Below are 17,398 nucleotides of genomic sequence, written 5' to 3' on the forward strand. Positions count from 1 at the left end.
AATGCTTCGTATCATTAAAGATTAAAGTAGAAATAAAACAACAACTGTGCCACCTCCAAATTTCACTAGAGAAAATCTCCAAGATCATTAATATCCATGGATCAATCTATGAGATAACCCCCAAAATACTTTGTTCCTCTACTGACCTCAGTTGAAAGTGAGCATCTACTTGGTATAGCCAATGTGCAGTATAGTGCCCAACGAGCAATCCAGGAGCTGACAGTGCTGAGAAATTGTTCCTGCACCAAAAGGTCAAACTTAAAAATCTGACAACAAAATTTTCATAAAATTCTAAAATATTTCTCTGCAAATATTTCTATTTATTTCGCTACAACGATGCGATTCAGCCTCAGCATCGTGTTAACTTTCTCAGCCCCTCGGCCAGAATGCATACCCGGCACAGCTCTAGTTTGCACAGGCAGACACACATGTGCCCATTTGAGAGACGGAGCACAGAGGATGACTCAATCACCTTTTACTTAAAAAAGAAATTACCGTCAAATTCTTTGAATCCCTCGTGAATGTAAAATATTATTTGATCTATAATTTAATTTAAAAATATATTCAAACATATACCTTCATTCAAAATAGTAGAGACATGTTTTTAATTCCCACTCTAAAGTCAAAAAGGTAAATTTTTCCTTTAGAAAACAAAGATCGCCAAAAAGAAAAACTAGTCACAAAAACTTTAACAGCTACACCAATAATATAATTAAATATCTATATGAGGTTTATGTAGTTACTTCTTTTCCAGTTAAAGACCACATTTTCAAACAGTTTATAAACATAATCCAATTAAGACTATCCTGACAAAGTCTGCAAATATAAGCTACTTGGTTAAACAAAACACCTCACAATCAGCCTGATTTAAGGAGCTTACAGGTTTGAAAGTGAACACATTATTCATTAACTACCCTGTATTTTCAAGAGTCCGAACATAGTCACAGATGAGCTAGCTTCCAATTTCCCACTTTCCATCACTAAGATCACCTCAACTAATAATAAAGCAATCCAAAAACTTCTTTCCAAAATGCCTTTATAATGCTTCTCCTGCATAAATACAAATAACAAAAGGATGAAAGGAAAGGAGAAAGGGAAGAAAGAAAAGAGAGAGGGATGGAAGAAAGGATGAAGGAGGGAACAAGGGAAGAAAAAACAAAATCCCAGACCATATTATTCCAAGGAACCCTATACACGGGTGTAATACCCTTAATTTAACTGTCGGTCTTAGATACACAACTAACACCTACTCCACACGCCTTTAAAAGATTTGCTCTATTGTAATGGGGATCTGAAGGACACACACATTCAACCATAAAGGTGAATATTAGTGAATTCTTATTTTTTATTTTAAACAGAAATGCTTCAATTCTCAAGAAAGTATTAGCTAACCAACCACTTTCAAAAAGGTCAAGACCAGCAATCCTAACAATCACTGTGCTGTACTTGTATTAATACCACACTGTAAGTCACTAATTATCAAACAGATTCCCAAAGTCATTTATTAAATATCCCAACTAACTTTGTATTTATTGATCTAAAGAGAATTCCCCCCACTAATGCTGTTTATCAGAAAGCTCCCGCATTCAAAATACAGCACCAGTTCCCACATTCGCTCAGCCAGCCACAGCTTTACTGTATTTCAAAACTTGAGTCACCTGTATGCATCGTCTTCTTTCAAGTCTCATATCATCCTGATGGGGTGGGGGGAGGGAGGGAAGAGTCCAGCAGCAAAACTATAACACTGTGTGAAGAAAAACAGATTATGATAAGAGATAAGGATGCAAGACAATTACCCCTATTGAGGAACATCTAATGCAACTACAATCCCCAAAACAGAGATAAAATTATCTGCAAATTTGTTTACTAACATTTATTTATGCTTACTTGAAAATAATTTCCATTAATGACAATCAATTATATATATAAAATGTAAAGTATTCAACTGTCAGGAAGAAAAAGTTTCAAAATCTGCCTACTACCAATGAAACTTCAGGCATTTCTAGGTATGAACTAAGGGGTCAATATTCCACTATTCTATATAATATATCTGGGAAAAATTTACATTTTCTAATATCCATCAATTCACAAATCAGTATGAATATAAAGTCACTTTTTATCGTGGCTTACTATCAGGTAAGCAGAGGTAATGCAAGCTGCTTTACAAGAAGGATAACATATCAATCTACCAATTGTTATTTGTAAATTAAGTTCTGAGACACTGCACATAACGGCTCCCCTAAGCCCACAAGCCCTCTTCTGCTCTCCAAGTGGCTTCTCCTACTTTACTGTAAGGCCTTTCACTGTACTTCCTACTTACTACTTCCACTGGTATTTCACAAATGACCAGCAAAATTTATAATGACTGATGGGAAAACAAAAACGACCTGAATGTTGTTATCAACTGAGAGTAAGTGATTAGAGAAGAGACTAGGACAAGCACAGGCTACAACCCACCTTATTTATATTCAGCCTTAAAATATACTTTTTAAACTGATACTATGGAATTCAATAAATATTATTAATGAAACAATGTTGTTTATGTTGGCCAAGTTCCCAAGCCAATCAAAAGAAACTTACTGATACCAAAAGACATTACTGATCATGGGCACTGGGGACCACTGAAAATACAGAAAGTGACCAATTCTAGATCCTCTCTCTCTGAAGAAAGTCTAAAATATATGTTGTTTTCCTTTGTTAGTACTCAACTCCTGATGTCTCTAATTCCCCAAATTTTACCTTAGGGAATCCCAATCACCCAGCTTTGTAATCCTTTCTCCTAAGTACTCCTGTGTTCCTAAATTACCATAAAAAACTCCTATTACCTCACTTCAGGTATGTGATAGAAAGAAATCAAGTGGACTGAAATAATTTACTTTCATGTTTGCAACTCTCAACAAGGAGGCTACTACTTAGTCCAAATGAACTCCTAACTGGTAGAATTCTAATCACATTATAAAATAAAGTTTTCAATGACCAAGGTAGCTTGAAGAAAAACATTTTTAGGAAATGGTCATAATACGGATTCAAATGTATATTTATTGTCCCCAAATATTTCTGCTCTTCGTTCCTTTCTCCATTTGTGCACTCCCAGCTTCTTTAAATGCTGGACGTTTGTACTCCGAAGAGCAGTACCTGGAAGTGCAGCTCAGAGACAGGGATGTAAATATATGAATTATCTGTAACTTAGGAACTGCCTGTGCCTAAAATCATTACCTATATTCCAGATCCCATTCCTAAAGAACCATGTTTCCAGTTTAGATGCTATGGTAAAACCTTAGACGTGGGACCAACTGATACCCATTCTGGAGGTTGTGTGGACAGATGGATGGATGAATGAACATTAAAGTACTACATCAAAACAGTTTTATTCCAAAGAGTAACAGTATTTGAACTCTCAGGAGTAATGATTTTTACTTCAAAGACATAGTTTTCTAACCATTTTTCTCCCATAAATCATCTTTACCATTCTAACATGGACCATGGGGACAGGAAATGTGAATTAAATCTCTAGCTATGAATTATATACTATCAAATCTTTTAGGTTCTCAACATCCCATTCTTCACCTATAAAATGTTACTTACAATGCTACCTACACTTTGCCAACTTGAATGGTTTCGACAGGATAGATACTGCTGATACCAAAGGACTTCATAAGAAAAAAGCAGAATCAGATAAACCATTAGCATTTTTTATCCTATTAAAAGCAGTTAGAAAGTAGCAGATTATCCTCACTGTACAAAATATCTAAAGGTAAGAATATAAGTGGGCCGGTGGCACAAAGGAGAGTACATGTGACTGAGCGTCAGAAGAAGCACGCATCCTTTAAAAAAAAAATAAAAAAGAAGAAGCACGCATCAAAACTGTCTGAACCTAAAAAGGACATTTTTAGAAAAGTCAACCATTCCTCACTACTCATCTGAAAAGTAGCCTTTAGCAAAGCGTAAAGCAAATCTACAAGTTACAAAACCTGCTGTTGTCATATGCGGCAACTAAACCATCATCTACCGAGCAATGCTAAAACTCCTTAAGTCTTGACCTTGGACTGCTTTAAATTAAGATTCTAGTGATAATTCCATATATCCTTTAGGCTGCTCACTTTTCAAAAAAAAGATGTTTATATCAGGTCAGTGTTTTATGACAATAAGCAGGTAACAGCAAACACCAAAGGTACTTTGCAAACTATAAATACAATTTTCTTTCTAAAGAAGACTAAAAATCCATCATCCTCTAAATTTTTCTGAGAAAAATCTCCAGTGAATTTTCAACCTTTCCCCCCACAAATGCAGTCATTCACAATTACAGAGCTAAATTAGATGCTAATAAAAAGCATCTACTATCCTTACCACAGGAACCCCCTATAATCCTCTAAATCTTTTGCTGTATGCTTTAGCTCACATTTTGCCAAAGGCAACATAACAGTCTACAAACAATCTAGAAACTGAGCTTAACTGGTTTTTAAAGCTAAACCTACAAAGCCTTTTTTAGTTGTCTGAAAAATCACTGCATAACAGTAGTAACAACCTACAGCAGCAGGGAGAAAATTTCAACAGGCTGAGTTTAAACACCTGGAATTCCCCCTGTAGGTATCAGATTCAGTCTCCTGGCACCTGTCTCTACAGTGGGAGGGGGGAAGGTGAAGGAGAGAGAGGGAGAACATGGAGACAACTAATTAAAAGCAGTGATGGACTGAGATTTATAGAATTAATGCTAATCCTCAAAGATGAAGATTGGCAAAACAATGATTGAAATGAATGCATTAGCATGATATGGCAAATCCAGATTAACTCAGGAGTTAATGAACTAAATGACAGCTGTGACGTTTTCTCTCATGTCACAATGTTTTATAATGACATAAACCTAGAAATTATATGGAGCTTCAAAATAACTAAATTAGTAGGTAAGTATGACAAGCAGCAAGTAAAAATAATCAGTATGACACAGGCTTCAGTAATGCTTATAGGTACTGTTCTATTTCTTAAACTGGCGAAGCACACAGCTGATTTTTTATTTTCTTTTTATTTTACAGGTTTTGTATAGTCTTGCATATATATTTCAAGATTTAAAAATTTAATCCACATTAAAAAAAATTTAATGCACAATAGTATTTAAAGGGACAATCAGATAGTTTAGAAGATGCCAATTTAAGAATAAGCTAACCACTCCCTAAAAAGAATAAACTACAAAAATGAAATCAGGAAAAACTAAGCTGATAGATCTACAACTTGATTCCAGGCATTAAAATTCCAACATGATTATCTAAAAATTATACTGTGACTGGCTTTTCTTATAAACTTATTCATTTACACGAACATTAAGGAAGCAACAGAAGTGTCCTCTTTTTCCACAGAACAATTTTAGAAACAGACTTTCTATAATTACAACAGCCAAAGAAGTCAAAGCAAAAAAGAAATAGAAAAAAACATGGTTTTATACCTAATAAGAAAAACAAAAAAACCTCTATTAACTCTAATTCCCAGTAAGATGATCAAATGGCATACAGAGAAAAGGCATTTTCACTAACTAGAGATGTCAAGTGAAAATTCTTAAAACCAAAATGATTTAGGACTCCTCCAAAACCCCTAGAAATAGTCCTAGCTGTAAAAAAAAAAAAAAAAAAAAAAAAAAAAAAAAAAATTAAAAAGGAAAAAAATTTTTAAAAGCACAAGACTTCAGAATGGGATATGAAAGGAACTTGAGTAAAACTGCAGGGAAAAGAACATTTGCTGAACACTTACTATGCACCAACTACTCTACTGAGATACTTGAGAGAAGCTGACACATTTACTCTCGTAACAATCCTATAAGCAGGCAGTGTGATTTCCATTTCATCGCTGGGGAGAGCAAATTCAGAGAGATGAACCCGCCTGGACTAAGGTCACAGCTGGTGAACTCTGGTCCCACACCAAAGTTAGTATTTTCTACCATACCAAAATGCCTCTTATTAATAAGCGCTGAAACAGTCACAGGAAAATTTCAAAGAGAATCTACATGTGTCTAGGTCTGATTTTAAGACCTCATACTCAATCTTCCACCTCAACCACCCTAAACAAAAAAGAAGGTTCCTAAGCAGTAAATTAATTTGTAAAAAGCACTTCAGTTTAGGAGAATGGTAAAGAAACTCTCAAGTCAGTCTAGCAGAGAAAATTGGATCACAGCAAAACAGACTGATACATATATTCCTCTACCATAAAAATTAAAGGAGACAAACTAAAAAGAGGGCAAACACCAAAAGCAGGTAAGTCATTACTGCACCAAAGCCTTGGAGAAAATTTAAAAAAAAAAAAAAAATAGAAAGATGTGATTTCGGGACGCCTGGGTGGCTCAGTTGGTTGGACGACTGCCTTCGGCTCAGGGCGTGATCCTGGAGTCCCGGGATCGAGTCCCACATCAGGCTCCCAGCTCCATGGGGAGTCTGCTTCGCTCTCTGACCTTCTCCTCGCTCATGCTCTCTCTCACTGTCTCTCTCTCTCAAATAAATAAATAAAATCTTTAAAAAAAAAAAAAAAAAGAAAGATGTGATTTCTCATGAAATTATGTGGAAAAAAAAAAAACAACTAACAACCCTGAGTAAACAGTAAAGAGAAGGTTCAAGAACTAAGAGCTGAGTGGATTAAATAAATGTTGCCCCAAATTTTTGCTCCCTCAAAGACCAAGTTACTTGACCTCTCTGGGACTGCATTCTGGGCTCAAATATGACAAAATTAGGCCCTAAGTATTTGCATACAACAATAAATACAGGAAAACAGGACGGAAATGCCATCTATGCGTATTATGTGTAACGTAAGGCATTGCCAAATACCCTTTTTAAAACTAGAGGGGAAAGACTATAAAGTTAAGGGTAAGCTATGATCAGTAAATGTAAATTACTGCTACCCCATCACTAATTCAAAATATGTCAACTACCAACATATTTATATGTATTCTTTTGTATTCTGAGTTCCTCGAACATAAATTCTCAGACCACAGAACATTTTAGGAACCTAGCTCCCACTATTAGAGTGACTACTACATAAAATAGATACTAAGAAACACCTCATAAGTGAACTCATAGGTTCCAGAAGGCTTTTTTCTAAAACAGCTGGATGAAACTCAACAATAATCACTATTTTAGTTAAATGTGCAACTAAATGAACTTTCAAAAGCTGGCTTGGCCCACCTCTGTCTGTAGAGTTCCAGGTCCACACTTCCAAGGGCCCAGTGAACCGAGCTTGAATGTCCCTGATATTGTTGTTTCCCAGTTATTACCAAAGAGATGTCTTATCTTTAACGGATACATATTTACTTTCATTCACTTAATTCCCATAAATAGTTACATAAGGTAAGTAATAATACCCATTTTACAGGTGAGGAAACTAAAGCCCAGAGAAGTGAAGTTGCCCCAAGTCACACATGACTAATGGGGAAGAGAAAAATTTCAAATCCAACCAAAATGACTCCGAAACCAATGTTTTCAGGCACATGTTAAATTGAATTTACTATCTCCTCACCCTTCTCCTCTGCCCCCCAAAAAGGGGAAGAAAGACCAGGCAGGACAAGGGAAAAAATTTAAAAAATCTGTTTCTCCTCCTGTATTCCCAGTCTTGGGTGACAGATGTCACCATCACCCCCATCTCCCAAGGCGAGCCCTAATCACCCAGAACCTCTTTCCTGGTGCTTACACCACATCGATTTGGCAAACTCTTGTGCTGGATTCACCTCAGAAAGGTCTTCCCAGCTGGCCTTGCGCTCCATCTTACTCTGCCTGCCTCAGTCAATGCCCCTCCTGTCCTGTCAGCACTCCTTCCTCAAATCTACCCATACAACCCACTCTCACTCAAACTGCAGGCCTCATGGGACGCCTGGGTGGCTCAGTTGGTTGGACGACGGCCTTCGGCTCAGGTCATGATCCCGGGAGTCCCGGGATCGAGTCCCACATCGAGATCCCAGCTCCATGGGGAGTCTGCTTCTCCCTTTGACCTTCTCCTCGCTCATGCTCCCTCTCACTGTCTCTCTCGCAAATAAATAAATAAAAATCTTTAAAAAAAAAAAAAAAACCTGCAGGCCTCAAAGCACAGGCTGTCACCGTTCCAGCCCAATCGTGTGCCATCAGGCTGTTCTGAAGCTGGAACTTGATGATGGTCTTCATTTCCATTTAAAATTAAAAACCTACGGGGCGCCTGGGTGGCTCAGTGGATTAAAGCCTCTGTACCTGCAGCTCCTTTCACAGTGGTACAGTACCCTGCTACACACAGACCCAAGTTTACCTGAAGCAAATACCTACTGGGGGATATTTGGGCTGTTTCCCATTTTTTACTACCATAAATTTTGAAGCTTGGAGCCTGCTTTTACCCATCTGCTAATAGGAATTAAAAGCAAAGTATCAGGAACACCAAGACTTATTGAATCTCTGTTGTGTTTGCTTACAGATACATTTTACATCACCTACACATAATGTACTCAAACTTCCTATTATTCAATCAATCCTACCTTCTAAAAGAATTAAATGACTTCAAGGACTCTGAGATTCACACTAGAGAGCAAGAGCTAATGTGGAGTGTTATCCCTAGTTACATTTCCCTACCCAACCTCAACATCTGGGTTTTCATTCATTCATTTATATGTTCCTATCAGACAGAGGACACTTAAAGAAGAATATGTTCAGTCGACAGCCTGCAAGCCCTTCTAGTTTTTAAGGAATGCACCGCTGGAGGGGCACCTGGGTGGCTCAGTTGGTGAAGCATCTGCCGTCAACTCGGGTCATGATCCCAGAGTCCTGGGATCAAGCCTTGCACTGGGCTCCCTGCTCAGTGGAGAGCCTGCTTCTCCCTCTCCCTCTGCCCACCCCGTGCTCTCTCTCTTGCTCTCACTCAACCGCTCACTCTCACTCCATCTCAAATAATTAATATTTTTTAAGATTTTATTTATTTATCTGACAGAGATCACAAGTAGGCAGAGAGGCAGGCGGGGGGGGGGGGGGGGGAGCAGGTTCCCTGTTGAGCAGAGAGTCCCATTCGGAGCTCAATCCCAGGACCCTGAGATTGAGACCTGAGCCAAAGGCAGAGTCCTAACCCACTGAGCCACCCAGGCGCCCCTCAAATGAATAAAATCTTCAAAAAAAAAAAAAAGAAAGAAAGAAGAAAAAGAAAAACAATGGAAAACCACTCTGCTCCATCCTTTCTGAGAGCACTAACTTTTCTAGAGTGGTCATATATATATTTATATGCACGCACACATATAATTTTACTTATAAAATATACATTATGTATAATTAATTTACCTAAGTGCATGCACACATATACTTAGTCGGTTGTATGTACTTTTATACATATATAATTATGTGTAATTTTAGAAACCACTGCTTTTAATTATCCTTGCATTTCAAAAATACAGAAAAATAACCAGGCCAGAAATAATCAAAAACACACACTGCTATTAGCAGCTTACATCTTCCTTCAAGAAGCCTATTATGAAGAGTAGTAAATGAGTTTAGTTTTACTTATTTTTCCCAACCACATTTTTGAAAAACTCAAAAATTCTGAAAATGCGTGTGGCCTTGCATCTCGGAGCATCAGTTCTCCTCCAAATATCCCATGTCCCTTACTTGTAGCCCCAGGCTCAGGGCTTGCCTGCAGTTCCATCCCGTAGCCCCTCCACTCGTTTCTCTACCCATCTTTCCCTCCAAAAGAAGTATTTCTAAGTTTTACTCTGAACTAACAATGCTGAACTCCTCTTTTCTCTACACTAATCTCTAACTCAGTATCGCGTCCAACAGCGGCTAGACGTCACCGACAGCACCAGTACTTCCTCAGCGTCCCATGGCGCAGACACGTCCTCCCCTCCGTCCTCACGTAACTCCCCCTCCCAGCTTTACCCCCAGTTGCCACCGTTCTTCCAGCGACTTCACGAGAAACTGCTGGCTTCTTCCTTTACTCGACATGGTCTCACTAAATCCTGTCCATTTTCAAAATGCCTCCTACCGTAATTATTCTCCAGGCCCACTGTAATCACCTTGGTCTGGGTCCTTATTTCATACTTGGTATTACAGATCCCCCTAGAACTCAGCTTCTCCTGGGCCAGGTGGTGTGTCAGAAACACTATGGGAGGTTCTCAAAACCGGACTGCAGACTCCACACCCAAAGATACTGATTTAGGAAGCATGTGGAAGAACCCAAGAAGTCCCTCTTCCCCCCAGTGATTTTAGAGCCCGGCGTGGAAGCTACCCAACTTAAAGGCAGTTTGTTCCTTGTCTTAATTCATCTGGCATACAGCTGCCACATGTCTCTTCCTGAAGCACATGACTTTCCACCTGGATTTAACTTACCCTCTGTAACTTAAGAATATCTGATCAAATTTTAATGCCCTGACAGAGAGTTTAGGACAGCATTCTATAAAATGCCATTTAACCCCATTCTGCACCAATGCTCAAATGATTTTTCCCTACCTAGTTTGCCTCTTCTTTACCTAACCGTTTACGTAAATCCTATACATCAAGAGCACCAACCATAACTCCCCCTCATCCAGCTTTACGTCACTCCAGCCTCTCTGAATTTGCATTCAATAACCCACCACTATATTTTTTAATTATTTGTTCTACTGTTACTCCTTGACATTATCTCCTGCTTGGTGAGCTTCCCATTTCTATTTCATCAAGAGTAGACGTGCAATGAACGCATTGGTAAAGTTGAGTAACAACAAGGAAAATACTGTTCTATGCAGAAAAAGTAAGTTATAAAACACTATGCAAAATCCTGTTAACCACCCACCGCCTGCCGCTCTACTTGTGATCTGTCAAAATCCTGTAAAAAACAAACAAACAAACAAACAACAACAACAAAAAAGTATGCAGACACCATGTGATAATATTTGTTTTTCTTTTTAAGGAGAGAAACAGTTGTGTACATTTAAGAAAAAAAAAAAAACAACTGACTGGTTATCCACAAAACGTAAATAGTAGTTCTCTCAGGAGAGAGGAACTGAGGGAAACTGTTATTCTTATCTTTTGTATTTTCTAAATTTCCTAAAAGGAACATGCATTTTGTAATGAAACCAAATCCTCCTAGAATCGTAAATGTTAAAATCTTAACCGAGAGTTTTTGTGACCAGTGGAAATCCTATAAAAATGGCCGGCATGGCTGTCAGCAGCCGCACTGTCACAGTCTTAACACTTAGGACTTATTTGTTAATGTTTACATTTCCCAACCTCTACTTCAAATTCCACTGGCCTCACGAGGTGGATGTTCAACTTCTAGGACCCTGTTCAGGGCTCTGCAAATCAATTTTATACATGAGCATACTACTTCTCTAGCTGCACAGAAGCAGAGTTATACTTACTCTCTTGGTTTGTCCTTTCAATCAAAACTACAAATCTTAACATAGTATTATTGCTCTTATTTCCACATAAGACCAGGAGACATGAACAGGTGAGAAAACTGTAATTAATATTAAAATAAATCTTAGGAATGAAGCTCTGGAAAAACCTTTAACATACCACCTAAAGCACCATTTCCTTCCTGGCAGAAAAAAGTCCTAAATACAGTGAATCCTACCCATTTCAAAGATTAATTCTCATGATAAACTACAAGAAAATTTTCAATCCTTAGTTACAAATTCTAAGCTAAATTCCTCAATCCCAACTTGAGTTCATGATGTTCCTCCCGCACACTGAACAAACAGGAACTAGCTACACACAGCCTACAAAATATTCTTCCTACCCACACTCCTCAGCTTTTCTCCAAATGCACATCAAGACACTCAATGTGTCTTCTCAAACTGAACTGGCCAGCTTCCATCCTTTTTTCCTCAAGTCTCCTGTTTTCTCAATTTATGATCTCCAAATTTGTACACAGTATACTTAAACACTAGCCTTGCAACACTAAATATTGTTTCTATACAGTTTTCCTTTCTTCGTGTAGTACTGATTCATGGTCCACTTGTGGTCTATTATACCTCATGTTCAATCTAAGAAATCCCTTTAATGAAAGAAAACACAAAATTTATATATAGAAGTATATCATTAAAAATAATTCAAAAATCAGGAACAACAGTTTTCAACACTAAAAGAAAAGGTGACAGAGATTATGGTACATTCACCTAACAAAATATGATATAACCCTGTAAGTTCTTTCGGTAACTGCACGGCATGAAGGAAAACGTCATATACTATGTCAGAAAGAACTCAAAACCTTCCCCAAAGCAAAATCTCAAGGAAGTAAAATAAATACACAGAAAAAACTCTGGGGGAAGATATGTAAGGTTATTAATAATGAATGTCTTGGCTAATATAATTCTGGGTGATTTTTAAATTTTCCTCTTTATATTTTTCAGACATCACAACTCTTGTAAGTAAGCATATCTCTTATAATCAGGAAAAAAATGTCCCAAGAAATCCAAACCTCCATATGAAATATAAATGTCATGACATCTAGCTAACAGCCACAACCATGAGAACAACCTCCAAGTGCATCCAATTTCTAAAACTCCAATATAGGTAAAAAGCTCATGAAAATAAACTATTAAAGATCTTTGTTTAAAAAATCAGTTAAGGGGCACCTAAGGTGGTGCAATCAGGCATCTGACTCTTGGTTTTGGCTCAGATCGTGAACTCATGGTTGTGGGATCAAGCCCTGTGTGGGCTGTGCTCAGTGCAGTCTGCTTGAGATTCTCTCTCCTGCTGCCCCTCCCACTCATGTGCTACGAAATGAATAAATAAGTCTTTAAAAAAAAGTCTGTTAATATATCGCTAGATCACTGTTCACAATAGGACCAAATAAAGTACTTATTTAGTGTCCCTTCACCCAACACTCAAGGCAGTACAGCCATCAGACTCCTGAGTCAACCTGCCCAAGTTTAACTTCTGGCTCCACAACTTACTAGGTGGGCTCACACAAGGTTCTAAACTCCGAGATGACTAAGTGTCTTCATCTACAAAGTGAGGATAATCCCATAAAATTGTATGATCAATGACACAGCACACATAAAGCATTTATAACACCGCAGGGTTCAATATACTACGCCAGCATTATTTTACCTTCACCTTTCCAGTCTTATCTCCTACTATAAAAACTTTTCCCAAATTGACACTCCAGGCACAATGGACAAAAGCCACTTTTTTGCTCCGGCTATTCAATGAGCTTTCCTCATCCTTCCCTGCCTGTCAACACCAAGCTCCAAGCCCAACACCAACCAGTGCTGCCTTCACAGAAGTCTCCAATCAGCATCGCCCAGAAACATCAATCGCTCAGCAACCCTGCACAGCAGAGTTTACACCAAAAGACTACCGCCCTCACACCACTCACCTTGGATGCTAGCTAACTAACTGTATGCATGCCAGCATCCAGCCCCAGAAAATATTAAGAGCCTTCTTTGGCATGCTGTTGAGGAAGGCCAGCTTCCTCAACCACAACAGACTCTCAGAAAAGGAGAGAAAACCATAATCATCAAACCACATCATTGCCTAAAACATCTGCTCTGGGTTGTTTTGTTGAAACAAGTAAGCTAAAATTCTTCAGTATCTGGGGCACCTTCCTAGGTGGCTCAGCTGGCTGGGCATTGGGCTCTTGGTTTTGGCTCAGGTCATGATCTCAGGGTTATGGGATCAAACCCCACAACGAGCTACACACTCAGCATGGTGTCAGTCTGCTTGTCCTACTCACTCTGCTCCCCACCCCATCCCTATCCCCACCATTCACACACGAGCCCATGCTCTTTCCCCGCAAATAAATTTTAAAAAATCCTTAAAAAAAAAAACAAACCTTCAATATTTAAGACAAGATACTAACGACAGTTAAGTCATATCTGCAACCTACTGGTGGAGCAACTGAGTTTGCCATGGTTTAGTTCTAGAACTCACTTCCCTGAAAAAGGCAAAAAAAAGGTGTTTTGCTACAGACAGTATTATATGAGCTAAGAAATATTTTATGTAATTATCAACTACATATAAAGAGCCATAATCAAATAAAGTTTGGGCATAGTTGAGGGCTTTTTAAAAAGACTGCGAGCGAGTGCATGCAGGTGCACAAGCAGGGGGAGTGGCAGGCAGAGGAAGAGGGAGGAGACTCCCTGCTGAGTAGGGAACCCAATGGGGGCTGATCCCTGGACCCTGGAACCATGACCTGAGCCCACGGCAGACACCTGACTGAGCCACCCAGGTGCCCCTAGCTGAGGGGTTTTGTTCCTGTTAAATACCAAGCTTCCTCTTTTAAGAATAATTTTAACCATAGTTATTACTTATACTTAAAATGCTAAAAAACAGAAACAAAAACAAAAAACAGGTGGCCAAAATACTGACAACTGAAATCAAGGATGATGGGGACACAAGGGCTCCTTATGTCACGCTCTACTTCTGTGTATGTCTGAAGCTTTTGATAATTAAAAGTTTCTTTGAGGGGCACCTGGGTGGCTCAGTGGGTTGAGCTGCTGCCTTCGGGCTCAGGTCATGATCTCAGGGTCCTGGGATCGTCCCGCATCGGGCTCTCTGCTCAGCAGGGAGCCTGCTTCCTCCTCTCTCTCTCTGCCTGCCTCTCTGCCTGCTTGTGATCCGTCTCTGTCAAATAAATAAATAAAATCTTTAAAAAAAAAAAAGTTTCTTTGAAAAATAAAAATGTGATATATGAAAAAACTATTAGAAATGTAATTCTTTAAACCATAAACTAAGTGACTACTTATCAAAAGAAGCTAACTAAAAGGGGCCCACGGCGGGCTCCCTGATCAGTGGGTCAGTGGGAGCAGCAGGGGGGGACCCTACTCCCCCTGCTTGTGTTCCCTTTCTCACTGTGTCTCTATCAAATAAATAAAATCTTTTTCAAAAATCTTAAAAAAAAAAAAAAGCTAACTAAAAGAAATGTGAAGATTCAGGAACATTTTATGATAACAGAACTCATAAACAAACCATGACTGAGCAAAATTTGCCTTTTTTCATTCTCCTGTTTGTTTCTCTTTGGGGAGAGGAGAAAGAGTCTAAAGTAACTTGGGAAACTATTTTCCATACAGTATTTTCAAATAAGGCACTAACAAAGATTTTCCTATATAAGCTTTGGTTTCTATACATTCTTCAGAAGCAGTCACGTGTTACTAAATGTACAGTTGCAAGGTGAAAATCCAGGGAGGCAGGCGAAATTCCCTCTAGGATATCACTAGCTAGCACTGCAGGATCAATAAAGTGCAAACTCCCAAGAGCCAAAGTCCCCAAGACAATCCCTCTGCTAGTTTCAGCAGCTGACATGCTCTAGCCAATCTTGAGGGGCAAAAACCGAACATTTTAAGAACTTACCCCAAAATTTCCTTTTGCTACCAAAGTCATATTTGATTTTTATCTTCCTATTTTTTCATATTATGCAGACAGTACATTTCTCATGATATCTAATACAGATGACTTAAACAATAACATTAAATTTATTATCAGATTGAGAGCTAAAAGGACTTCAATTTTACTTAATTCAAATCAATCCGTTGGCAGACATGGAAACGACAGTCTAGAGGTTAAGTGCCTTTCTTACAGTATCTGAAAGTAAAACAATGGAAAGGTCTGGTTATCAAACCAATGACAGAAGCAAAATAATACTTAATTGTCATTTTAACTGAACATTTAACTCTACTGCTACAAAGAAGTATGTACAAAAACAATATTTATGCATATAACAACAACATAAGCATCCTTACATAAGAATGAAAATATACAGGAAAATGTCCAGAAACTGCAAAGCTTTAAGAGCAGTATCTGGGGCTGGGACAGCGGGACTGGGAAGGAGGTGAGAGAGAAATGGAGAGAAGGTGAAGAGAGACATTCATACATCTGTACACACTGCAGAAGTATCATCAATTACACTTATTGAAACAAATGAAAAATTATGTGAAGTAACAGCATATGGGCAAATAATCTCCTAAAAATCAGATGACGTCTTGACACAGACTTTAAAATTCACCTTTCATTTCTTCAACAAGTATGTGCTGAGTACTGGAGACATAAAGGCAGGATCTGCTGTCACTGTGCCTGCCCTCAGAGAACTCACAATCCAATGCGGCAAACAAAAATCACAGTAATACTGAACTACATACTGTGCTACCAGTCATAAGGGAAAGTATGAATTACTAAGAGAACATAAAGGGAACCTATTTAGATTTGAAAAAAGAGTATCAGAAATACTCTTTGCAAGAAGTTGACAGGTAAGATCTGAATTTGTAGTCTTTATGCCTGTTTGGCTTCTGAAGCTTACAATTCTTTTAATTTCTAGATCCACATAATGAGAGGCAATGAGACAATCCAAAACTTCTGAGAAAATAATAGATGGATGGGGATCTGGAAGTACCAAGGCTGATCAGTCAAGACTGTGAAAAACTAGAGCAACAGTGAATAGATGCCTTCAAATGATGAAGCAAGTCTCACAAATATGGAATGAATTAACTAGCTTCCTATATTTCAAGAACACAGCGCTCAAATCAGAAATAAGTAAAATGTTACAAGAGAATAAGTACAGAACAAACAAAAGAAGGAAGGCATCCAGTAATGGGACAGTTGCTCCATGAACGGCAGCCCTCGACCACCACACGTTCCCGCAGGGCCTCACATACATAACACCTACCCCCGCCATGATTCTAACACTAAGCTGGAAATGGAGTTCAGTTACCCCAGAGCCCAACCCTCTGGCCCAAAGGCCCACATCATTAAATTATTAAAAAAATTTGCACACTCCAGGGGGAACAGCTGGTATTTTGTAAGAAAACTGTCTCCTCCACTGACGTGTTTTTGCCCTCTTTCCCTGAGGACAGCTTCTCAACATGGCAGAGGGAGCTGGAGCCCAGCAAAGCATGGTGGTTCTACTGAGATATAAAGATCAGAGTTCCAAAGAGCTGAAGTAGCTAGACAGGGTAACAGAGAGAAGGAAGCCGTGCAAAAGGGGTGTCTCCAAAAGTCTGTGTGGGGGGACTCAAGAGGACAAGAATGCACAAGAGCAGGGTAAGACTACACAGCCTGGCAAAGACTAACTGCTAAGAGACTGGGAACAGAACAGAAGTGAGAGAGAATGAACAGGTCTGGGGACTTTGGTAGTCCCTGCCCAGGGACAGTGGAGGGAACACAAAGGTTCATTTAATGTGCCAATCTCACTGGGCCATGGGAGTCCAGACATTTGCCCAAACATTTTTCTGGGTATGCAGTGATGGCACTTCCAGAATTATTGTTTGAATCAACAGACTCCTCCCTAATGTGGGTGGGCTTCATCCAATTATCCTATTCATCCAATTATCCTATTCAGGGAGGGCCTGAATAGGATAAAAAGGTTGATCCTTCCACAGTAAGAACAAACTCCTGTCTGACTGCATTAAGCTGGGACATCAACCTGTTTCCTGCCTTTAGACTCAAACTAAAACAACGGTTCTTGTGTCTCAAGCCTGCCGGTTTTCAGACTGGAACTTAAGCCA

At 38.9% G+C, this 17,398-nt stretch overlaps 1 protein-coding gene across 5 annotated transcripts in view; it reads right to left on the reverse strand.

Moving 5' to 3' along the window:
• Positions 1-17,398, reverse strand: part of DYRK1A (dual specificity tyrosine phosphorylation regulated kinase 1A) — a 145,220-nt gene that overhangs the window by 89,501 nt on the left and 38,321 nt on the right. For 3 of the 5 annotated variants that reach the window (XM_044250925.1, XM_044250924.1, XM_044250927.1), the window contains exon 2: positions 1,659-1,744. The exons of the other annotated variants lie outside the window; for them this stretch is intronic. In XM_044250925.1, the coding sequence (XP_044106860.1) occupies positions 1,659-1,668 (10 nt within the window). In that variant the 5' untranslated portion in view covers positions 1,669-1,744. The remainder of the gene's footprint in view (positions 1-1,658; positions 1,745-17,398) is intronic. 5 annotated transcript variants of the gene reach the window in all.

Source organism: Neovison vison, chromosome 6, assembly GCF_020171115.1.
Source record: "Neovison vison isolate M4711 chromosome 6, ASM_NN_V1, whole genome shotgun sequence".
NCBI lineage: Eukaryota > Metazoa > Chordata > Mammalia > Carnivora > Mustelidae > Neogale > Neogale vison.